The sequence below is a fragment of the Durio zibethinus genome, chromosome 13 (genome assembly GCF_047325235.1).
Source record: "Durio zibethinus cultivar Kanyao isolate XHJ-2024 chromosome 13, ASM4732523v1, whole genome shotgun sequence".
NCBI lineage: Eukaryota > Viridiplantae > Streptophyta > Magnoliopsida > Malvales > Malvaceae > Durio > Durio zibethinus.
This window is the reverse complement of record NC_143174.1, coordinates 1,951,158-1,974,908: the sequence shown is the minus strand read 5'-3', so window position 1 is coordinate 1,974,908 and position 23,751 is coordinate 1,951,158. Positions and strand designations below refer to the sequence as shown.

General features: G+C 35.5%; 5 protein-coding genes and 1 pseudogene across 5 annotated transcripts; 4 read left to right on the top strand and 2 right to left on the bottom strand.

The window, feature by feature from the left end:
* Positions 1–485: 485 nt before the first annotated feature.
* On the bottom strand, positions 486–1,091 carry LOC111302668 (uncharacterized; annotated as a pseudogene).
* LOC111303716 (putative anion transporter 4, chloroplastic) lies at positions 757–5,475 on the top strand. Its single transcript, XM_022900125.2, has 9 exons — positions 757–1,616; positions 1,898–2,124; positions 2,259–2,622; positions 2,988–3,032; positions 3,129–3,275; positions 3,441–3,578; positions 3,673–3,706; positions 4,399–4,578; positions 5,123–5,475. Exons 1-9 carry the CDS (start codon positions 1,164–1,166, stop codon positions 5,128–5,130), a joined length of 1,596 nt encoding a protein of 531 aa, XP_022755860.2. The 5' UTR covers positions 757–1,163; the 3' UTR covers positions 5,131–5,475.
* Positions 5,476–5,799: 324 nt separating this feature from the next.
* On the top strand, positions 5,800–9,238 carry LOC111303717 (calmodulin-binding receptor-like cytoplasmic kinase 1). Its single transcript, XM_022900126.2, has 6 exons — positions 5,800–6,184; positions 6,403–6,653; positions 6,880–7,048; positions 7,421–7,510; positions 7,712–8,010; positions 8,798–9,238. The coding sequence occupies exons 1-6, from the start codon at positions 5,941–5,943 to the stop codon at positions 9,116–9,118; spliced, it is 1,374 nt and encodes a 457-aa protein (XP_022755861.1). The 5' UTR covers positions 5,800–5,940; the 3' UTR covers positions 9,119–9,238.
* An 897-nt stretch (positions 9,239–10,135) lies between these two features.
* Positions 10,136–17,239, top strand: LOC111303714 (alpha-glucan phosphorylase, H isozyme). Its single transcript, XM_022900123.2, has 15 exons — positions 10,136–10,613; positions 10,718–10,897; positions 11,214–11,390; positions 11,491–11,576; positions 11,901–12,090; positions 12,351–12,443; positions 13,025–13,209; positions 13,324–13,441; positions 13,509–13,637; positions 14,128–14,346; positions 14,451–14,654; positions 15,110–15,268; positions 15,927–16,190; positions 16,516–16,706; positions 16,814–17,239. Exons 1-15 carry the CDS (start codon positions 10,422–10,424, stop codon positions 16,938–16,940), a joined length of 2,514 nt encoding a protein of 837 aa, XP_022755858.1. The 5' UTR covers positions 10,136–10,421; the 3' UTR covers positions 16,941–17,239.
* A 386-nt stretch (positions 17,240–17,625) lies between these two features.
* On the bottom strand, positions 17,626–20,500 carry LOC111303715 (uncharacterized). The gene is made up of 6 exons (XM_022900124.2): positions 20,398–20,500; positions 19,658–19,761; positions 19,448–19,556; positions 19,116–19,265; positions 18,607–18,670; positions 17,626–18,487 (listed from the first exon to the last, which is right to left on the bottom strand). The coding sequence occupies exons 4-6, from the start codon at positions 19,230–19,232 to the stop codon at positions 17,841–17,843; spliced, it is 828 nt and encodes a 275-aa protein (XP_022755859.2). The 5' UTR covers positions 19,233–19,265; positions 19,448–19,556; positions 19,658–19,761; positions 20,398–20,500; the 3' UTR covers positions 17,626–17,840.
* Positions 20,501–21,642: 1,142 nt separating this feature from the next.
* Positions 21,643–23,490, top strand: LOC111303713 (DNA sliding clamp PCNA). The gene is made up of 4 exons (XM_022900122.2): positions 21,643–22,110; positions 22,587–22,739; positions 22,838–22,935; positions 23,063–23,490. The coding sequence occupies exons 1-4, from the start codon at positions 21,792–21,794 to the stop codon at positions 23,291–23,293; spliced, it is 801 nt and encodes a 266-aa protein (XP_022755857.2). The 5' UTR covers positions 21,643–21,791; the 3' UTR covers positions 23,294–23,490.
* The last annotated feature ends 261 nt before the right edge of the window (positions 23,491–23,751 follow it).

Here is a 23,751-nt window from a genome sequence, read left to right as displayed (position 1 = left end):
GCAAAATGCCTTTCTCTATGACGACTTCTTTCCCGAAAAGGACCAGCCTTCCCAAATACCAAGATCAATGATATTCGTCTATTCTATGCAATATGCTTTCACCAGCAGACAAATCCGATTGTAATACGACATATCTGTGATAGCTCTCAAGTTTTATAATTCCACGTGCAAGCTGTCGACGTTCATGTTCGGCTCTCTGATAACTTTTTTGCCATGAAAATTGTGATGCCAATGGAAAAATTCCAGTGCAAAGGTGAACAAGACAAGCACAAAACACCTTCAATCCATCTCCATTTTGATTATGCTCTAACTACAGTAAAAATCAAAGCACATTTGCAAAACATGGATAACTACACATAACTTGGATCTTCCAGGAAACTCAGTCTGTAAATAAGATACGAAGAAATCCATGCAAACCCTCCCCCCCCCCCCCAAAAAAAAAAAAAAAACTAAGGAATACATCAACCTGAATGCTATAGCAGAAATCACTCCGTCAACATCTTACCCTTCTCCTGAAGCTCCAAAATAACATCATTCCTCGTCCTGAGCCACAGCTTCATTGCTTCCCGCTCAAACTTCTTGTTCTGCATCTCCTTCTGATAATTAAACGAATCTTTATCTATTTCAACTATCCCTTTCAGCCGAATCGTAGTTCCAACCATGCCTCCCTTAGCAATGAACTCTTCCATTGCCTCAGCATCACCGGGATAAGGAAACCCTCTCCGTTCATATAAATGGGCTAGCTCTCTTTCTTCCTTGGCCTATACTTCAACGTACACCATCCAAGAGGGGATGTTTCGTTGTAAAGCCACGCGACGGCCGAAGAACGTGTACGTGCATAGCAATGCCTTCCCAACTTGTTTGCATAAGTGATAGCGTTTTGCCTTCCTGATATCATGTCGGAATCATTGTTGAAACAAACGAAATCTTTATCAAACGAATCCCAATCCGTTATCAAGAAACAATTTGACTGTCACCTGATAATAAATAAGATCACAAGTTTTCCGAACTTCCCAATTTATCCCTAACTTTATCAAAATTTATGATTCTTCCTTCCACACTTCAAGGAAAGGAAGGGGTAGCTGAGTCATTTTACAAGATTAAGTGTATATAATCAAGGCTGCTACAGCTTCTCGAGTCAGCAGTCGGCTGTTACTGCAAAGATGAACTCAACGCTCTGTTTGAATCGACAAGGTCGCAATTTTACTCATAATAGCTTTAAAAACCCAAAATTTTTCGGATCTAAGCAATTTAAACTGCAATTACCTTCTCATTTCATCAAGTTTTCAAAACTTAAATGCTTCGGAAATGTAAACTCGAGGATCGGTGTGAGAGTTCCGCATCATCTTCGAGATGACTCGGGTGAGTCGAGGAGGGTTCTATCTCGTCGAATTAGGTTTTCATCCAATGATGCTCAGTTCGGTTCGTTGCCGATCAAAAGCGGGGCTGAGTCATCGAGTTTCGCAGAGTTTATCACGTCTGAGCGTGTTAAAGTGGTGGCGATGCTGGCTTTAGCTCTGGCGCTTTGTAATTCGGATAGAGTCGTGATGTCAGTGGCGATTGTGCCGTTGTCGCTTGCTCATGGTTGGAGCCGATCGTTTTCCGGCATTGTTCAGGTAGCTCTTTTATTACTTTGGAGCCGACCGTTGTTTTTCTTCTCTCGATTAAATATTCGGTTTTGTTACTTTGAAACTTAAATGATAGCAAAGTGCAAGTAGTAAAGATAACAACCAAAGCTAGCCTTAAATGCAGGCATGTTTCTTACTTTAGGTTCTTCTAATTGGTAGAAACAACTAAGCTTAGTCAAGTGGTTTTCATTACATGATCAAATTTGGGCACATGGGTTTTTTAGAATTATGTTTTCGAAAACTAAGTGACCACTTAAAATTTGTTGCAGTCATCTTTTCTGTGGGGATACTTGATTTCACCGATAGCAGGAGGTGCATTAGTGGACTATTATGGTGGTAAGGTTGTGATGGCCTGGGGAGTGGCATTGTGGTCATTAGCTACATTTCTTACACCATGGGCTGCTGAAAAGTCTTTGTGGCCTTTGCTTTTTGCCAGAGCTATGCTTGGTGTTGCAGAAGGTGTGGCTCTTCCTTGCATGAACAACATGGTATCAAGGTATTGGTGGTCTGCTTATTTTACTGTTTGATGATGATCACCCTTAATCATGCGCCGTCAAGCAAGTTCATTTTCATATTAACAGTGTGGTGATGCCAAATTTCTGAAGAAATTGTGTGAACTTTTTCTTTTAGATGGTTTCCACCAACAGAACGTGCCAGGGCTGTTGGAATTGCAATGGCTGGATTTCAGCTAGGAAATGCAATAGGACTCACATTGTCCCCAATTCTCATGTCCCAAGGTGGCATTTTTGGACCATTTGTGATCTTTGGACTGTGCGGGTTTCTTTGGGTTTTAGTATGGTTATCTGCAACATCAAGTACTCCAGACCGAAGTCCCCAGATATCAAAATATGAATTGGACTACATAATGAACAAGAGACAGAAATCTCAGGCAGTGGGGAACAATCCCGAGACCAAAATAATTCCTCCATTCAGGAGATTGCTTTCTAAAATGCCAACATGGTCCCTAATTGTTGCAAATGCCATGCATAGCTGGGTAAAACACATTCCTTTCCCTGTAGTATGTTATAAGGTTAATAATTTTCTAAATATGCTCTCTGACCTTTCTGCCATAAGCCTCTTTCCAAGTTGAAAAAAAAAAAAAATGCTGTTGCCTTGCCTTTCACATCTTCATAACCACACTACATTCCCTCCCCTAACACAATATTTTATAGATTTGGCCCTTTTTTCATTCAATGTGAACATTTATAGGAATTTGGATGCATTAAAGGCTGAAATTACATTAATTGACTGGGCAAATAGTTCTCTAACAATGGCAAATTCTCAGAGAGTATACATCTTTTGTCACTTATGTTTACATATCTGCAAATACTCAACCTTTTTGCAAACTTATTTTTGCAGGGCTTTTTTGTTATTCTTTCATGGATGCCTATCTACTTTAACTCGGTAAGGGCAAAAACTTAACAGCAAGCTTTTCATTTTGTGTGGTGTGCATGAATATTATCTTATTATAAGGTGCAAATAAGGAACATTTTGGTGTAGGTTCATCATGTTGACCTCAGACAAGCAGCTTGGTTTAGTGCCGTTCCATGGAGCATGATGGCATTGACAGGATACCTTGCTGGTTTATGGTCAGACACATTGATACGGAATGGTACCAGTATTACTTTGACTCGCAAGATCATGCAGGTAATGTTGGAAGAAAATGATACTATTAACTTTAAAAATGGGTTACTTATACCATGTTGCATTGTGCTTTTATCTCCTTTTCAAGTGGTGGTTGTTTGGTCTTCATTTAGTTCTGAGCTTCCTTTCTACTTATTAAGCATCCAATCTGTGTCTTTTCTACTGCAGTCCATTGGTTTTATTGGCGCTGCGATTGCTTTGATTGGTTTAACTACAGCAAAAAGTCCATCAACTGCATCTGCTTGGCTAAGTGTAGCTGTTGGGCTGAAAGCATTCAGTCACAGTGGTTTTCTTGTCAACCTTCAGGTCGGATTACTGAATAATTATCAAAAGGCAAATTATACAATTGAATGAATTTTTTGCATTCATCTAACTTTCTCCCTTTTGTTTCTGTTACCAGGAGATTGCTCCACATTATTCTGGTGTTTTACATGGTATGGTGATTCCTTTGCATCAGCATGCAATTTTTGTTTCATTGTTTTCTCCAAATGAAAAGTTTTAGAATAAACTGCCTTAAGTGATAAACTTCGTGATACAAGTGAAATGGTCCATGTTAAATTTGTCCACCGAAGTATAGATTCTTGTTACCAGTGCTTTGAACACTTATTCTTGTGTGCTTGTTGTAAGTGCTAACTCCTCCTTATGGTGTGTCATGTGCATTGCCTGGTAGAATTTTTGTATATGATGCCTGTGTTAAACTTCATGATACAAGTGAAATGGTCCATGTTAAATTTGTCCACCAAAGTATAAATTGTTGTTACCAGTGCTTTGAACACTTATTCTTGTGCGCTTGTTGTAAGTGCTAACTCCTCTTTATGATGTGTCATGTGCATTGCCTGGTAGAATTTTTGTATATGATGCCTGTGTTTAATGGCACGAAAGTAAATTGTTAACCGCTGTTTAAATAAATATCTCGGTACTTGGACTTCCAGTATTTTTCTGAAGAAATGAACTTGAGCAATGATAAGTAGATCATAATTCTATGAATTTATTAGGAGCATATTGCATTTTTAGATTCTAGTGGAAAAGTAGAAAAGTGTGCAGATTTTTTTAATTTATTTTTGGGGATGGAGCAGGACACAGTTTGATTATGTTTAAATAATGATCCCTTTATTTCTGACCTTAGGATTGTCAAATACTGCTGGAACATTCGCTGCTATTTTGGGAACAGTTGGAGCTGGTTTCTTTGTTGAATTGGTAGGATCATTCCAAGGATTTTTGTTGCTCACATCATTCTTATATTTTCTTGCGGCTCTTTTCTACAATATATTTTCCTCAGGAGAGAGAGTCAACTTTGATGAAAATGGTCAGTATCATAGCCAGTTTTTCTAATATTTTTTTTAGTTTGCTTTTCTTTAACTTACTTTGACAAAGCCATATGAAATAAACCCCCAAACCCCTTCAACCTGGTACTAAAGTCATAACTGATTCTGCATTATAGAACTCACTGCTATGATTACTTTGTGTATATCAGATGGTAGATGTGAATAGTACTTTGTAATAACAGGATGTTTAAACTATAAGATATAAATACTAGAAGAACCCGGAGTTTCGATCAGTTCGTTCATGTGGTCACCTTTATGAGGTGACATCTAACTGGTCTGAAATTCCAATTCCAGCACATCTAACCCTTTCTCTTATTCCCAGGCTACGGCCTCATATGTAAAATAAAAAAAGAAAAATAGAAATTAACTGTACAAATGAAACTTGTGAATTAGTTTTATTAAAAAGATCATGCATCTTTATAAAATGTGTGATTATTAGCTGACAGGTTGCTTTGCGAGTTTAATTCTACCCTCTACCTCTCTTTATTTCGCTAATTGGTTGTATGCATAATTTGTGGTCAACAGTTTCATGAACAAGTTTGGGGACTTCTCGTCATATACTTTAGTTGATGATGGAGTGTGGAGTCATCTACTGCAACAAGATGATCAAAATTGTTGAGTCATAGAAAACTTTGAGCAGTAGATCCTGTAAAAAGAAATAATCCTCCTGCTAATTTCCTGTATAAAGCTGAAGAAATGTACAGTACGTGATTTTTACTGTCCGAGTGTTTGGTGAATCTGATTTTCCCGTGCATTCAAGGTTTAACTCAAAATATAAAATCTTGAAGGGAAGTGATAAATGCTGTTGACCTGGTTTTATTCAGTCATGTATATGTATCTTTCTGCTAAAGATGGGATTGACATCGCATTGTATTTAAGTAGATTTGTATGTTAATTTAGATGCGATTAAATGACATAATACAAAAGTGATATAAAAAAAATATGAAAACATACGATTTAAAATTATAAAATCGTTTATCTTAGTAAAAAAAAAAAAAACATTTTCTATGTTTGATGCATTGACATAATTTGTGATACAAGTAATTTTCCTATTTTATATTGTATAATATGAAATAAACAGAGTATGATTTGTGGTTTATGACCCATAGCAATGAATGATTACTTGTTACTAGCATTAGTATTTAGATATTTAGATTCAACTTGCTTGCGTTGCTGGACGGCTCCACAAGAAAAAGAAATTTATCTGCTTGAATTAGTCCCCCTGGCATAAAATAAATTCCATATCCTAGAGTGAACGGGGAGGCAATGATGACCTTTTTGCTTTTACTTTTTGCAACAGACGAAATCAAACTGACTTCAGGAAACGGCCATAACCTCCGCAAATGAAGAAAGCACCGCATCGAAGCATGTTCCAATCAAGTCGAGGAAAACAAGATTCTACTTCTCAGCGTGATCTGCCTGGCAAAATCTCCGACAAGAATCAACATAAAACTCACAGTGTTCAGAACTACTTCAAAGCTGCATCCAGGAAACTAGCTGGAGTTTTCACAATATTACTATTTAGGAAAAGAAAAAAGGGCAATACTAATGACAACAAAACGAACAACCAAGTCAAAACACTTTCCTGTAAGTTTTGCTGGTTGATTTCTTTCTTGTTGAATAAATGAACAAAAAGCATGAGTAACCAATGAGCTTTCACCTGTTAATACAATGACTATAAGTTCGGCAGCAGAATAGAAGTTTTGTAAAATGAATATATCCTATAAGACAGATTAAAATGACTTGGCTAGTCCGAGAAAGTTGATCTTATATCCACTGATCATAAGCTTGCTTATGTTTGGCAGTTTCTAGTTCAACAGATCATTCGACAGGAAGTGATGTTAGGAGCTCAGCAAGGCTCAAGTCCTTTGGTTCATATGGTTCTTCCACTTCTGCCAGTGGACATATCCCAACACCCGATTTCTCCTTTGAAGATATTTGTAAGGCCACCGGAAACTTTTCTGAAGGAAATAAAATTGGGGAAGGTCGGTTTGGAACAGTTTACAAAGGGAGGCTCAAGGATGGATCTCTTGTGGCTGTAAAGCGCACTAAAAAGGTATGCAAGTATATATGCATAGGTTGTTTGGTCTTAAATAATGGATTACAATCACATTATCAGTCATTGCATGTATATACAGTTGCTAGAATGTCATTTGGATATAAAACATCAACAAATCTTAAGAACATGTGGGGATCTTTCAAAAATCTTATGCTCATAACCTTGGAAAAGTAGATGCTGAAGTATTTAATACATGTGCACTTAATAATTTAATCTGTGACAGGACAAGTATGAGGAGGGCTTATCACTGCAGTTCAAGAATGAAATACTTGCTTTATCGAAGATTGAACATCGGAATTTAGTAAGGTTATTTGGATTTATGGAGCACAGAGACGAGCAGATTATCGTGGTTGAATATGTTGGAAATGGAAATCTCCGAGAACACCTTGATGGTAAGGAACAAGTTTCACACTCTGATTACCGTACACAGAGTTGTTTGTGAAAATTGGGGTATAAGCAACAAAGTTAGAATTTTAGTGGCTTTACCTCTTTCATTGACTATGTAACAGATTAGTATCTGTTTCTAGTATCTACTTCTATTCAGCGGAAGCAGAAACAATAGATAATATTTTATTTCTGGAAATTTATGTTGATTTACAGGCTATAACTTAGGGCTGAGAATAGGGTTAATTCTTAGCATGAAAAATAGATAAGAGTTGATTTTCAATTAAATAGCTTCAATGGCTCATATAGTAGCAGATAACTGGGTGCTCAATATAGCTTAATATAAGCAGTAACTAGTAAGAAATCTTCTCTTAATGCAGGTGTAAGGGGGAATGGGCTTGAAATTGCAGAACGCCTGGACATTGCAATTGATGTTGCTCATGCACTTACCTATCTTCATACATACACAGGTAATATTAATACCTTTCCTATTTATCTACGTTAGGCATTTCGTTGTCTGTAAAATGGTTCAAAGTGTTAATATCTTTCTCTGTACCTGATGCAATGGTATGAGTTTTTGAAGTTCAAACTCAAATTGTAGCACTATGCGAATGTTCTGGATCCATAATAAAGGCTTTTAAGATGCTGAATTCTGTTTTTTAAATTGACAGATCCTCCTATAATCCATAGAGACATAAAAGCGTCGAACATCCTTATCACAGAGAAACTTCGGGCCAAAGTGGCAGACTTTGGATTTGCACGACTAGCTTTAGAAGATCCTGCTGCCACCCATATCTCTACTCAAGTCAAAGGAACTGCAGGCTATGTGGATCCTGAATACACTAGAACATATCAGCTCACTGAAAAAAGTGATGTATACTCCTTTGGTGTATTGCTTGTGGAGTTGATGACTGGAAGATATCCTATAGAATCAAAGAGACCAGTTAAGGAAAGAATAACCATACGATGGGTGAGTATTTCCTACTTTCCCTAGAACTACAAAAAAAAAATACAGGTTATTGAGAGAGACACTCTCTAGTTTGCAGTTAATTGAGCATTTTTCGGACTATAGATAGCTTATATGGTAACATGATTGTATCTTAATAAGGGCTTGAACATCAAAGACATCGACCTTGCCTGTTAATGAACAAACAAAGACAGTAATTTAGCTTCTCTTTTGAATGTGTCAGGTATTAGGCATATTGATTCCCACGATGCTGTCTAGCCTTTGTTAAGCATAATCTGAAATTTTTTTGGAAAAAAGATCTGAGATAAACAGTGTTTCCATTACATTCACACAGACACATGATGTAAAAGAGCATACTGTAAGTTGCAAGATAGGAATTCCATAACTCTGCCTCCTCTCATAAGCCTGAAATTAGGTTTTAAGTAGCATATGTCTAAAGAATACAGGTTCAAATTACACTCATAAGTCATAATCAAGTTCCTTTGCTTAGGCTTGTAATCTTAATCCTACATTGCGAATTTTAGGATTTTAACCAATATGCAACAGCCTAAATTGTTTCGAAATGAGTGACTTATGTTCATAATGGTATTTTAAATGTATAAAACTCTAGTGAAAACAGAAGCAACTCATAGCCAACCGTTATTTTCATATGGACATCCATGATCCATCATAATAGTACAGTTTCAGTTGCTTGTCACATCCACGAGGCTTGTTCCCTTATCTTATAGCTAAATTCCTAAAGCTGCCAACCATAACGATCTCTGAGATTGAGAGCTTTCTATTTGTGCAGGCAATGAAGAGCTTAAATGAAGGAGAGTTTGTGATTGCCATGGACCCAAGGCTAAGGAGAAGTCCAGCATCAAACATGGTGGTGGAGAAAGTGCTAAAACTAGCTCACCAATGCCTTGCACCAGTGAGACAATCTAGACCATCCATGAAGAATTGTGCAGAGGTTTTGTGGGGAATCCGTAAAAATTTCAAAGAAAAAGCTTCCTCTTCTTCTTCTTCTGCCTCTCACTATTCTGCAAATTTTCCTGATATAGATGCAAGGAATAACAGGCATTTATTTGGAATAGAAGAGGATGAAAGCTATAGATTTATTTCTGCATAAAGTAGTGAATGATTTCTTGAATTGTTTGTCAATTATTTTCCATTCTTTTCTCTTTGTAAACCACATAATCTCAGATGAAATGAAGCAAGAATATAAAGAAAAGAGAGAGATTCTAGTTCATTTTGTTACTAATTTGCATGTTAAATTATTTTAAGATAAGCAATGCTGAATTCTATTGAAAAGAGAGGGAGATATTTAAAGTTGCAATATAAATCTGTTCAGAAAAATAGATAAAATAAAATAAAAAATTTTTCAAGATCATAGAAATAGGAAAAAATCTAAATCATTTCCATGGAATTTAATCAAATATTAATGTACCCTTCCATTTTTACTTTTCCTTCTTCCTTATAAATGTTCAAAATAAAAAAAAAAAATGAAGTAAAAGGTGGTACTAAATTAGAATTTTGTACAAAAATTACTATTATAAAAAGCTAAAATATAAAATTCAATTATTTTTAAAATATAATATTTAATAAATTTAATATTTAAATTCTAACAACTATAATTTGTTTTATTTTCAAGCGATAACATCTTCGCAAAAAAATATATATTTCCTTTGATTTTATTTCTTTCTCTACTAAATTTTTGTTTTTATTTCTTTTGAGATGTTTTAAACTTATATCATATTTTATTTTAAATATTTATTTTTTATATTTTAAAATTATTTTTATACATTTTTATTATTTTTTAACATTAAAAATTATGAAAATTTAATTTTATAAAAAATTTTAAAATTTAATATTAAATATATTAAAATTAAATTTTTTTAAAAATTTTATCGAAGCCAATAAATATTTTTGAGAGGAAAGGAGCAATTATTTTTCTCTTTGGTGATAACGGCTTTTGGGTCCCACTCAGCCAAAAAGTGGGACCCAAAAGCTCAAGAAAGACAGGAAACCTGTGATATTGACCCATACCATTTTCAGATCCGTTGGTTGAGCGCGCTTTCCCATCAATCTGGCCACTTGTTCTCGTCGCGCCTTTCCAAAACGCAAACAAGCTAACGAACGTGGCTTTGCGCACCGCATGTCAAAAGAAGAAAAGAAAAAAACAAACTTTCTCATCTGAAATCTCTCCGATATTTTCTTTTTCTTCTCAAATCATTCTAATTTTCTCTCTGTTTCCTTTCTTGTCTTTTTTCTAATCTTTGCTTTAAAAAATCTAAGCTCTTCCGCATCTTCCCCCAAAAGTATCTTCATTTCGCAATTTGCTTCAAAAAATTTTGGAATTTTCGTTTGAAAACGCTACACTTCTCTCTTTTTTCAGGTTTTTTTTTAATTGTTGTTGTTAAGAAAATTTGAAGATGGCGAAGGACGGCAAAGCTGCAACGGAAAAAGTACCGGCGGTTGCGAATCCGTTAAGCGAAAAGCCAACGGAAATCGCATCGAATATCAATTACCACGCGCAGTTCAATCCTCATTTCTCGCCGTTCAAGTTCGAGCCAGAGCAAGCCTTTTTTGGTACAGCCGAGAGCGTTCGCGATCGTCTCATCAAAGTATTCGATGGTTTCATTTTTGTTTTGTTTCTTTATTCATTTTCTTTGTAAATTTTTTCACTAATTATGTTTTATGAAACTTTTTTTTCGATATTTTTGTGAAGCAATGGAATGAAACTTTCCTTCACTATCACAAAGTTGATCCGAAACAAACTTATTATTTATCAATGGAATATCTTCAAGGACGAGCTTTGACTAATGCGATTGGGAATCTCAACATTCAAGACGCTTACGCCGAAGCTTTGAATAAGTTAGGACATGAACTCGAAGAGATTGTTGAGCAGGTAATTCGTAAATCAAATTAGTCATTGATTTTGTTAATTAATTCTTAATTTAAATTAAAAAAAATACATTTTGATAGTAATGATAGTGAAACAGTTTAAAAAAACTTTTTTTTTTTTATATAATAAGGTGCGTGATTTTATTTTTATATGAATTATGAAATAATTATGCGTGGAATAATCGAAAGAAGCCTTTTTTTTTTTTTTTTATAGCACATTAACTTCAATTAGAAGAGAGGTATTTTTTTTTTTTTTTGTTTCTGTTTTTTTAAATATTTAGTTTTAATGTGCATTATTTTGATGACTGAAAATTTTGTAGGAGAAAGATGCTGCACTTGGAAATGGTGGTTTGGGAAGGCTTGCTTCTTGTTTTCTCGATTCCATGGCTACGTTGAATTTACCTGCTTGGGGATATGGATTAAGGTATAAATATGGGCTTTTCAAGCAGCGGATCACCAAACAAGGACAAGAGGAAATTGCTGAGGATTGGCTTGAGGTTGGTTCAGTTTCATTTCACCTTGAAGTCGTTCCAAATGTTTTGTAGAGTTCCTGGGAATATACACTGATGTTTCTGTTTTGATTGGGAATTATTGCAGAAGTTTAGTCCTTGGGAGGTTGTTAGGCATGATATAGTGTTTCCTGTCAGATTCTTTGGTCGTGTTGAGGTTAATCCAGATGGGTCGTAAGTGCTAATTTAAGACATAATATGCCCTGTTTGGTTGATATTGTTACTGGTATTTGTTTTATACTTCCTCAAAAGTTGCAAAGTTAAAAAATGTTCAATTTTTAGTTCGGAATTCCTCAAAAATATTATGTTTGTCTTCAATGCACTTTCCCATTATAGCTTCTGGGAGCAAAACCAAGTAGCAAAAGAAACAACCAAATGGAGGCTTATTGCTGTTTTCTCTTGACTTTTTCCTGGTCTGAATGACATTATCTCCTGCTTCAGTTTTCTTATAAATATAGATTTCATCAAGTTATGTTATTTGATTTGAATACATTGCAGTCGAAAATGGGTTGGAGGAGAGGTAATGCAAGCTCTGGCTTATGATGTTCCAATTCCAGGATACAAAACCAAGAATACAATTAGTCTTCGCCTCTGGGAAGCAAAAGCTTGTGCTGAGGATTTCAATCTGTTTCAGTTTAATGACGGACAATATGATTCTGCTGCAAAGCTTCATTCTGGAGCTCAACAGGTGAATTATCAAGAACCCTTAATGAGAGGCTGGTCTGGAAAGACTTCATATTGAAGGAGCCAACTGTGCTAATGTTGGAAAGATAAATTGATTAATTAAATTGTTGGTTTCAGGGTATAAAATGATATTAATCACATAGCTTCTACATGATTCCATTGATTAGTATATATAAGTTTCCGAAAATTTTTGCCTATATTTCATGTATGCATCCCAATGCATGTTTTCTTGGCACTTACAGTCCATGATCTTTTTGCACGCAGATATGTGCTGTTTTATATCCTGGAGATGCTACTGAAAATGGGAAGCTTTTACGTCTGAAACAGCAATTTTTCCTCTGCAGTGCATCATTGCAGGTTAGTTGATACAGTTTTTGTTTCCTTAATCCTTTATAAAGTTTCTGCTTCCTTGATTCTTCCAATCCTTTTTTTGTCTGATGTTACTGGCCTCTTGTTGTTACTGCATTCTTGTATGCTTGATGACTTATCATAGTTGCTGCAACAGGTTGGTTCCACGAAAATGGAATTCTTTTCTCCCAGTGTTCTTTACCCCCAAGGTTTCTTTACTTTTGTAGAATTTTACTTTTTGAAAGCTAAAGAACAAATTTAAATAATACATCATAGAGGTTGATACAGCATGTAAAGATTAGCGCATGATTTATAGAATTAAAGTATGAAGTAATCTGTATTCAAGAATAATCTTGATCTTAGTTCCAAGTGAGTTTTCTGCTCAAATCTGTTAGTTTTGAACGTACTATGATTCTGTAGGTGAAGCAATCCTCTTTGCTGCTGTCAAGAATACCAGTTATTCTTACACAGTTATGAGCTATTATGAGCTATTCTTACACAGTTAATTGTCCCAAATTCAACAGTGTCATGGGTGTTTATTTTTTCTGCCATAATTTATTATATTGGTCTCAATGTTGGAATTATTACAGGACATTATTCTCAGATTCAAGGAGCGAAGAAGTGGAAAGGGCTCATGGCAATGGTCTGAATTTCCCAGCAAGGTTGCTGTACAACTGAATGATACTCATCCTACTCTTGCAATTCCTGAGCTGATGCGGTTACTAATGGATGATGAAGGACTTGGGTGGGATGAGGCATGGGATGTGACAACAAGGTGCCTAGTTCTACTTTCTAAGAGTGCTTTATAGTAGCTTCTGTTGCTTTCTGGCATGTATTGCCAACAACATTCGTAAAAATAGCAAGTATTAAATGTCAATAACTGAACCAGGACAATTGCTTATACCAATCACACTGTCCTTCCTGAAGCACTTGAGAAGTGGTCACAACCTGTAATGTGGAAGCTCCTTCCTCGTCACATGGAAATCATAGAAGAAATTGACAAGAGGGTAATTCACTTGTCTTTTCCTATCTATTTGTTTGAGTCTGCTAATTGCAAATTTTAAGTGTTTGCAGTTCCTTGCAATGATAAATGCCACCCATCCTGACCTTGAGCATAAGCTTCCTAGCATGCGCATCTTGGATCATAATTCCCAGAAGCCTGTTGTGAGGATGGCAAACTTATGTGTGGTATCTGCACATACGGTAAGTAAGCCTTTTAACAAAAACACTTCAAGTATACAGTTTTTTCCATATTACTAATTCAGCTTTAGATTCTTGCCAAAAATCTCCAAGATTGGTAAAATTGTTATTAAAAATCTTAATAGTAATGAACTGTGTTCTGAGGAAATCACTCACTCTGGACGTACAGACACATTTTTCTTTAAACTGTACTCAGCGAAACTATCAGCAACTGCAATAGCTTGTAATGCTTTTGAGGAAAGGTTTTTCAAATAGACCTGTCATTGAGTTGAACTCCTAATGATTCTAATATACATCTTGCTTTGTCACATGTTACTTATTCATTTTTCCTCAAGTTCTTTATTATTTTGTCATCTTTCTCCTTAGGAAAAAGAAGAGAGAAAAAAGCTCTGTTTTTCTTCTTCTTTCGTGAATCAAAAGTACTGCTTTTGAGCTGTTCAGCAATTCATTGCATGATCTTCAAAGTAACTTTATGTTGCTGGTCTATTTTCAGGTGAATGGTGTAGCCCAGCTGCATAGTGACATCTTAAAGGCTGAGTTGTTTGCAGATTATGTCTCTATATGGCCCTCCAAGTTCCAAAACAAGACTAATGGCATTACTCCTCGTCGATGGCTTCGGTTTTGCAGTCCAGAGCTCAGTAACATAATCACCAAGTGGTTAAAAACTGACCTTTGGGTGACCAACCTTGACCTGCTTTCTGGTCTTCGAAAAGTATGTATCTGAATAATTCTCTGGAGTATGAATTCTTTTTTTTTTTTTTTTGCAAACCTGTGATTGCAATAGTGTTGCATATTGAACTTATGCTTCTCCAACAGTTTGCCGATAATGCAGATTTTCAAAATGAATGGGCGTCTGCTAAGATGGCTAATAAACAACGTTTGGCACAGTACATATTGCGTGTAACAGGAGTAAGCATTGATCCAAACAGTTTATTTGACATACAAGTCAAGCGTATTCATGAATACAAGAGACAGCTGCTGAACATTTTGGGTGCAATCTATAGGTACAAGAAGTTAAAGGTATCAAAGCATACTGATCCTTCTTGGCATTTGTTTCTTAATGAAATTTCATTTACTGGCATTTGCTAGTATACTTTATGGTCAACCAAATTCAAAAATCGTCATCATTCTTGTTCTATGCTACAACTTATATTGCTATCGTTTATATGCTTAATTTTTCAATCTGATTGCTGTTTCCATATTTATAACGTTCACAGTCTCATCAATCAAATTATGTAGTTAAAACAACTTAAGATTAAACATAAAACACCAAACTAATTGTATCCTCTATGTCAGTTTTCATTCACCACATTGATTTAGATATTTGATTTTTGGTTCTTAATGTTTATGTCAACTCAAAGTCAACGATCAAATAATGTCCCTCCTAACAAGCTATCTTAATTTCAACTTTATATTTTAATTTGACAAGATTTGCACTGGAATTTATTAACTTTCCTGAAACTAATTCATGGTAGGAGATGAGTCCTGAGCAGCGGAAAAACACAACTCCCCGCACTGTTATGATTGGAGGGAAAGCATTTGCTACATATACAAATGCTAAAAGAATAGTCAAATTGGTGAATGATGTTGGTGAAGTAGTCAACAGTGATCCTGAAGTCAATAGTTATTTGAAGGTAAATTCATTATTTTTCACTATTCATTCAACTTTTTGAGATTTTTTATTGTGTATGAAATATGAATGGAACGTGCATTTCTCTAACTGTTGAAGTACTCTTTTCCTTTTCTTTTTTCAATCAGAAATCTTTTTTCCTACACCATGCTATTGTATCGTATAATTGGAACTTTGAAAACATTGTTATTTAGCAAAGCAACAAGGGCAATTGACATTACTGGCTTAAAAATGCAAATGGAAAGTTACACACAAGAAAAGTAGTAAACTCTGATATATCTGGTGATAAAATTGCTGCATGGAAGCAGTTATGATTGCCAAATTGATACAGAATTCTTTAAGTCTAAGGCTTCAACAAGGATTGAGAAGCAATTAATTCTTCTTTACGGTTTAAAGTATATAGGCTGTAATTATAAAAAATAAGTATATAGGAAGTGTGACTTTCCTTGGACGCTGTTCTCTTTGCTTGTTCTTAAATAGGGAAGCATAAATCTTTATCCCATTAATTTGAAAATGAAATAATATCTGTTACCACTGGCAGAACAGTTGGTAAATGTTATGATGTGTCCTTCATTTATTCCAATAATGTCAGATTCATGCTACAAAATAGTGTGTTCTGTACTCATCATTCTTTCAATCTTCTGCTAATGGCAAAATTTCAGGTGGTATTTGTTCCAAACTATAATGTATCTGTAGCTGAAATGCTTATCCCAGGAAGTGAGCTTTCCCAGCATATTAGTACTGCAGGCATGGAGGCTAGTGGGACAAGCAACATGAAATTTGCTTTAAATGGCTGCCTCATAATAGGAACACTGGATGGGGCTAATGTGGAAATCAGAGAGGAAATAGGAGAGGAGAATTTCTTTCTTTTTGGTGCAAGAGCAGATGAAGTCCCTAGGTTGCGCAAGGAAAGAGAGAATGGATTGGTATGAATTTTATTTATATATCTGTTCATATAAGTTTCTCTACTTTTGTAGCCCAATCTTTTCAGACAAATGCACATCAAATGCATTTCAAATTCAATGAACATTTCACTTGCTATAAATATGCATAGCTCCATGGAATGGTTTCGTGAGCTTAGAGTCATCCCTTTTAACTGAAATTAACAGCTTCAATGACCGTTAAACATTAATATTTTGCCTAAAATTGACATGGCTAGTCTTGTTAATTATGTAAAGTGCAACTTCTAACTTTGTGCTACCAGTTGCATTTTTAACCTTTGTCTGATATTATTTCTGACCTATCCAACAGTTCAAACCTGATCCTCGGTTTGAAGAGGCCAAGCAATACATAAGAAGTGGAGCATTTGGAAGTTATGATTACAACCCACTTCTTGACTCTTTAGAGGGTAACTCAGGTTATGGTCGAGGTGATTATTTCCTTGTTGGTCATGACTTCCCAAGTTATATGGATGCTCAAGCAAAAATTGATGAAGCTTACAAGTAAGATATTGGTGGTCTTGAACTTTTTTAAATCTGAATGTTCTCATGTTACATGAGCTTTAATATCATGTTACTGAAATGGTATATGTCATATAACGCACCTTCAGGGATCGGAAGAGGTGGCTAAAGATGTCTATACTAAGCACCGCTGGCTGTGGCAAGTTCAGCAGCGATCGGACTATAACTCAGTATGCTAAGGAAATCTGGAACATAGAGGAATGCCGCGTACCATAGTCCCTACTAGTCTCAGTGCTCAGGCTTTTATAGTAGTGAAAGGATATGAGAAAATAAAAAAAAAGGATTTACATTCCAAAGTCATCGTCTTTAGCAGACAAAAATAAGCCAGACGCCCTGCTTCTTGATTTCACTACACGTAATAAACTAAGATGCTCTGTTTTACTAAATAACGTTTACTGTTGTTTGTTTGAATCATATTGGAATTTTAGTTTCGGTAATCAAAATTCAATCTATGAACAATCTCAGTAAAAAATATATTATACCTAATCTTTATATAATTTGGTTAGAGAATGTTATTTTTCTGTCTATTTTTTTGCATTCAGTATAGTTTGAAGTTGTAGATTATGCCAATTATGGTCGCTTGTGGCAGCTAGTCGTTAGATTTTAACTCTGAAACTCCGAAACCATCTTTTTTTTTTTTTCCTGTTCGAGTCTGACGCAATCTTATTCTTGTCCAAACATATTATTGATCGAAAGCCATGGCTTTTTATACAGTTTACGTTTTGGTTTCAGTTGACTCGGACGAAACTTTTTTCTCTTTTTGGTCGATGCCTAAGAGAAAACTGCTTGACATTTGCGCGGCTGTTAGAAGAATGTCGTGGTTGACATGTTAAACTGCTCCCTTACGCAATAAACCTTTACCTGAAAAGCCAAACAGGTAGACATTTGGGTAGCCGACTCATCAAAGATCAAATCCAGATCGAAAAAAGGTTTGAGCAAAATTCTAGTGACATTTGACAAATGACTTCTCTAGATGAACCAGCCCAATTATTGAAAAACATCAAGTTCTCCTGAAACTACAAGAATAGGGCATTCGTTCAATATACGTCACGGTTAACCGAAGAACTAAAGCAAAATGGAAATCCTTTATTATCTTCTTCAGGCAGAAGAATTAGGTCAAGGAGTAACTGATCTTGAAACAGATCTGGAAGTCCGACTTGCACTTCTACTTCTGGGGTAGCTGTCATTAGACCATTCCTGCTTGGAACTCCTGGAGCTTTTCCTAGGTGGCGGAGATATGCTCTGTGAGTAGCTCCTCCTTGACCTCCTCTCTACAGGGGAAGTGCTGCGTGAGTAACTCCTTGAGCTGGTTCTTCTCTTGGGGCTACCACTATATGAGTAACTTCTCCTTGAAGCTCTCCTTGACCGAGGTGCAGGGCTTCGACAGTAGGACCTGTCACACCTCCTACCGTAATGATCCTCTGGAGTGTACGAACGATCCCACCTTCTATGGTAGTAAAAGTCATCTGGTGAGTAGGAATGGTCCCGTCTATGGTAGTAAAAGTCATCGGGTGAGTAGGACCTATCACGCCTTCTGTAGTATCTATCATCAGGAGAGCAAGAACGGTCCCGTCTTCTATAGTAGCCATCATCTGGCGATCTGCTATATGGGGAGGAAGAACGTGAGTAGAACCTGTGCTGACGGGAGCAAGATCTGCTCCTACTCCTATCAGATGAATAACGATGTGACTGACTCCAGCTCCTTGAATAAGGAGAATAGCTAGGAGATCGCTCAGGTGAGTAGCTTGGTGATCGACAACGCACTGTTTGCAGAAAAGAAAATTATAAAACATAATCTAGTTGCCTCGAAAATATAAGTAAATAAGTAATCCAGATAACTAAAATACTTATGAAATGCAAAACTGATAGAAAGGAATCATACCACGAATGGTTCTCGACCCCAAATACCTTCCTGGGGTAGGGGTTCTCCCCCTACACCTCCTCGCCTGCAGTAAACAAAACTCAAAGCATTAGATTGAGAAATTACCGAACAGGCCACAAAAAAGAGGTGTTTGAAGAGAGTATGGCTGTTTTTTTTCTTTTCCCCAAATAGATATGAAAATTTTAAATAAACATGTGAAATAAATGAAACAGCAAGAGACATAACAGCTAAGTAAAGAGAGAAATTCAGGGCATACAACCCTAATGGTCTGATTCTTGTTGTTGTGTTTGATTTGTTTGGTTAGTTGTAAGACTTTTGGAGTTTGGTGAAGAGCTGCTACATACAGTTAACCTGCTGCCACAAAAACTTCAAGTGGAAAGAAGCAAACAACTTTCAAACTCATAGAACTGACCATCCACAATTCTTATGCAATTTTAAGCAAGGAGTAATCACTAATAACTATCAAAGCAGCCACTAATCAAGATGGAACTGAATTCCGAATCTATTACCTTCTCCACTGTAATGACACGTCCTTCAAGAATAGAGTGGTTCAAATACTTGATGCAGCAATCAGCTTCTTCATTACTGGCCATTGTAACAAACCCAAACCCACGAGATTCCCTCATCCACGGATCAACCACAAGATGAACATCAATCACCTATAAATCAAGATTCTCATTGTAAGAACTCAGAGAGCACTTATAAATTTTGCTTGACCATATGGAAATGATTGAATGATCTTACTTAGCAAACGAAAATGATTTTTTTTCTAACCAAAGTTCACACAGTTTGAATGTAACAAATTAATAATACACATAATCAAAATTATACTCATCCATACATTTCCCTCACTTGCAAAATGCTTCTCCAACTCTCTCTTGGTGATCTGAGGCGACAAGCCTGTCACATACAAATTGTTCCCAGGATTTTCAACGTCACTTTCAGAACTCCTAACAATAAAAAAATCAAACAAGTAAACATATGTCAAAATTTCAAGACACAGAAAACACAATAAGCAGCAGAAAGGTAGAACCAGAAGAATAAACAATACCTCGAACGACTCTTTGCCCTTGACAAAGATCTTGAGAAAGACCTGCTGTATCGCTTGTACGGGGAAGGAGAACGAGAATACCTTGACCTCCTAGACTACGACATCTGGCAAGACGAACATAATATGCACTTCAGTACTTAATTCCTAAACATTAACCTTTAATTACAATCTCTCCCATATAATCAAAATACGTGATTTATTCATATTTAAAACCATTTTCTTAACTCAAAAGAACAAAAATTCACCATATTGTGAAACAATTATTCATAACTAAATCCTCATTTTAACATATAACCGATTTCATTTCCGATTACCTTCCTGGTTAAATTAGAAAAAGAAATACTAATTTATAAAACTTTTGAATTGAAAACTTTATGTATTGATTTGCGTAATTAAGTCTTTTATTATATCGACAGATGCAAATTAACCAATTGTTTCTGCTTATAGTATTAAACATTTAATTGATTATTTTTTTTCTAAAAACTTGTTATTTGAGAAAACAAGATTGAAAAAAACAATTAACTCTAATCTAAGCAACTAAGCTAAGCGATTTACATATAAGGCCAAACCTATTTCCTCATCATAAAACGAAGCTAAATTCAAATTCACCGAATAAAATTTACATAATAATAAATAAGATAAAAAATAATCCTCTACCAAGAATTACAGATCGATTCAAGAAAAATATATAAAAATGGATTAAATTCATGGCATTAAACTGAATAAAATCGATAACTTACCTTCGAACAAATGAACAGATAAACGTTGAAGACGAAGTCTTTTAGATCGCTCTCTGTCTCTCGTTCTTTATGGCTAATAGTTGTTTGGTTACGCAGAAAGAGGTTTGGAAAAAATAAAAATAGCAAAAAGATTCTATAACTAAAAGAAGTTTCTGGAGATGCGGACGTGAGGAGTGCATTAAAATTCGGCTGAATTTTCCCTTCAAGCCCGTGGCTGGTGGGCTTTTTGGTCATTCCACTGGGTTTCCTTTCAGGTTTGAGGCGGTTAAGGTTCAAGTTGAGGCAATCAAAGCGTGACGCGTGTAGACGGATTGGGGATTTTGGTGTACGTGAAGGAAAATAGATGCGCTAGCAAAGAGTGAAGTGAGAAAAAGGACACAAGTAATTGACGTGGCGAGTTGTAGATGGATGCTTGATAGATTTGGGACGATCCAACGGACAGATATTAAGTTACACTCTCCGCTGTGGCCGATTTATTATAAAAGGATAAAGATAACGGCCTGTAATTGGACGACACAGGTTTATATATATGTTAGTTAAGCGTAAAAATAGCTAAATGCTTATTTTAAAATTTAATTTGAACAATTTTCATTTAATTACTATCTTTAATTTGATTTATTAAAGAATTAAATATTTTTAATTATTTCAAAATATAACTTCACTCCATAATCATAATGAATTATAATGATAAGATAATAATTTTAATATTTATTTAAATAAATAGTAAAATTGATTTTGATAAGTAAAAAGAAAAATGATTATTAAGATTATATTAGTAAAAAATGCATTTAATAAAAATTTTAAATGATTAATATTTATTTATTAGTTTATTATATAATAATATATATTTATTACTTTATATTAATAAAAAGCAAAATGAAAAAAATAAAAATAATAGTAAAAGCTCCGATGCTGTTGACAATTGGATCCATCTGAATTAAGTGACCAACCGTCATCGACATCATCGCACCGAAACCTTTTTGCATCTTCAATGACTTGTGGACAAAGAATTAGATGACCACTGGCCGCTCTTAGGGTCCGATTACATCCAAACATATCCTTAATTAAAAAATAACCATATTTTGATCCTAAACGTGGCGAAAAAGTTGAGTGGGCTTTGTAGTCCAAATAGAAATTTCTCAAATCAGAAGTAAGTTGCATGAAAAGACTCTACAAACAGCCCTACCTAATCCTTCCCCTTTGTTAAATTCATTGGCGGGAACCAAACATGTCCCATCCCGCCAATTAAATCCCCACGATTCAAAATCACTTCCTTTTTCTATAAGCCCCCAATTCTTCCACTTCTTCACTTCCTTTCTCAAATCCCTAACCCTAAATTTCGAATCTTTCTTTCTCCCAAGAAAACAAAATAAAAAAGAAAAAGAAATACGAAAATGCTTGAGCTTAGGCTAGTTCAAGGTTCGCTTCTAAAGAAAGTCTTGGAAGCGATTAAGGATTTGGTCAACGATGCGAATTTCGACTGTTCGTCGACGGGATTCTCGTTGCAGGCTATGGATTCCAGCCACGTGGCGCTGGTGGCTCTGTTGCTGAGATCGGAAGGTTTCGAGCACTACCGCTGCGATAGGAACATTTCCATGGGAATGAATCTCAATAACATGTCCAAGATGATGAAATGTGCCAGTAATGATGACATCATCACAATCAAGGCTGATGACGGTAGCGATACCGTTACTTTCATGTTCGAGAGCCCCAGTAAGTTTTTCGTGTTTCTGAGTTATTTTGGTAATTTTTGGTATATGGTGGAGTTTTTGGGGATAATTAGGGTTTTGGAGGTTTGGGAATATTGGGATTTATTGGAAATTTGTCTTCTTTTGGATGTTTGATTTCCATTTTGTATTTGTTGAATGGCTGTTTTGGAATATTTGTAAATATGTTTGGTTACTGGGAAAATGGTGAAAAGGCAAAGGAAACTGTATAAACTGTAAAAAGATTGTTTCTTTTCTGTAATGGACGATAAACAAAAGAAAGCTAAACCATAGAAATGTAAAAGATTTTGATGTTTTACAAATACTTTTCCCTAACTCTTAAATCAAGATGAAGATTCTTGGTGTTTATTCAATTGGAATGGCATTAGGCTCTTTCCAGTTCTTTGGGTCAAAGACTTGCTACTTTTGATGTGAACTCACATTTTGTATGCGTTTCTTTATGCATGGGCTAATGGATTAAAGCACAAGACAAGATATCAGATTTTGAGATGAAGCTGATGGATATTGATAGTGAGCACCTTGGAATTCCAGAGGCAGAGTACCATGCTATTGTTAGGATGCCATCAGCTGAGTTTGCAAGGATTTGTAAGGATCTGGCTAGCATTGGTGATACTGGTACTGCTGAAATATTTTTGCTTTATAAGATTTTATCAATTATAGATCTTTGGGAATTTTTTTTTCCGTCTTTTCACTTGAGCTTAATGTGGTTGCAGTTGTTATCTCTGTTACCAAGGAAGGTGTGAAGTTTTCCACAAGAGGTGATATTGGAACGGCAAATATTGTTCTCAGGCAAAACACCACTGTAGATAAAGTATGTCCTTTGGGCCTGTCATATTTATTTTTTCTGCTAGCACTGTGATTTGCTTGGACATGGTTTTTCCAAGATATGTAATAAATGATTAATTTGGTGGTTTTATTGATTTGATGAACACTTGCAGCCAGAAGAAGCAACAATTATAGAGATGAATGAGCCAGTATCATTGACATTTGCACTGAGGTACATGAATTCATTTACAAAGGCTACTCCCTTGTCGAATACAGTGACAATCAGCTTGTCTTCAGAACTGCCTGTTGTGGTCGAGTACAAGATAGCTGAGATGGGTTATATCAGGTTCTACTTGGCACCTAAGATTGAAGAGGATGAGGATGAGACTCAGCCACAAGCCTAACTTGTTTTTGGCATGGATTCTGTTTTACTAGTTCACTAGAATGTGTTTGATGTTTTGTGTCATTAATGATCCCTTGAGAGTTCCACTTGAAGCTTTCACCAAGCAGCCAATCATTTAGTGATGGATGATAAATAACAACATTTCTTTCATATGCTTGGATTGTTATAAATGATGCAAATCTTTCCTATTTGTCTTCATTTCTTTTGCAATTTAATAGATTCTCACTAAATACATTGAAAATTTAAGAGTTGAGAATGCTATGAACAGCCTGACTGCAGAAAGGTTAATATAAAGGTAAAATCAACTTAAATATTCAGGTCCCTGAATGGGTTCAGTTTAATTTGGACAATAGCAGAAATGCTAAATTTTGCAGGAATGTTGATCATTATATAGAAGTTTTAAGTGCATCAATAAACAATAATTTAGTGATTACTGCCATCTTCAAACATAAGACTACC

Bases quoted from the DNA above. Each gene is read 5' to 3' on its own strand.
- LOC111303716 (XM_022900125.2), top strand. From the start codon at position 1,164: ATGAACTCAACGCTCTGTTTGAATCGACAAGGTCGCAATTTTACTCAT. The intron at 2,125-2,258 runs GTATTGGTGGTC...TTTTTCTTTTAG, and splicing joins ATGAACAACATGGTATCAAG to ATGGTTTCCACCAACAGAAC. The intron at 3,276-3,440 runs GTAATGTTGGAA...TTTCTACTGCAG, and splicing joins TGACTCGCAAGATCATGCAG to TCCATTGGTTTTATTGGCGC.
- LOC111303715 (XM_022900124.2), bottom strand. From the start codon at position 19,232: ATGAGGGAATCTCGTGGGTTTGGGTTTGTTACAATGGCCAGTAATGAA. The intron at 18,671-19,115 runs GTAATAGATTCG...TGTTTACTGCAG, and splicing joins GTGTCATTACAGTGGAGAAG to GCGAGGAGGTGTAGGGGGAG. The intron at 18,488-18,606 runs GTATGATTCCTT...TTCTGCAAACAG, and splicing joins GGGGTCGAGAACCATTCGTG to TGCGTTGTCGATCACCAAGC.
- LOC111303713 (XM_022900122.2), top strand. From the start codon at position 21,792: ATGCTTGAGCTTAGGCTAGTTCAAGGTTCGCTTCTAAAGAAAGTCTTG. The intron at 22,111-22,586 runs GTAAGTTTTTCG...AATGGATTAAAG, and splicing joins TTTCATGTTCGAGAGCCCCA to CACAAGACAAGATATCAGAT. The intron at 22,740-22,837 runs GTACTGCTGAAA...ATGTGGTTGCAG, and splicing joins GGCTAGCATTGGTGATACTG to TTGTTATCTCTGTTACCAAG.
- LOC111303714 (XM_022900123.2), top strand. From the start codon at position 10,422: ATGGCGAAGGACGGCAAAGCTGCAACGGAAAAAGTACCGGCGGTTGCG. The intron at 14,655-15,109 runs GTATCAAAGCAT...AATTCATGGTAG, and splicing joins ATAGGTACAAGAAGTTAAAG to GAGATGAGTCCTGAGCAGCG. The intron at 15,269-15,926 runs GTAAATTCATTA...GCAAAATTTCAG, and splicing joins AAGTCAATAGTTATTTGAAG to GTGGTATTTGTTCCAAACTA.
- LOC111303717 (XM_022900126.2), top strand. From the start codon at position 5,941: ATGAAGAAAGCACCGCATCGAAGCATGTTCCAATCAAGTCGAGGAAAA. The intron at 6,654-6,879 runs GTATGCAAGTAT...AATCTGTGACAG, and splicing joins CTGTAAAGCGCACTAAAAAG to GACAAGTATGAGGAGGGCTT. The intron at 8,011-8,797 runs GTGAGTATTTCC...CTATTTGTGCAG, and splicing joins AAAGAATAACCATACGATGG to GCAATGAAGAGCTTAAATGA.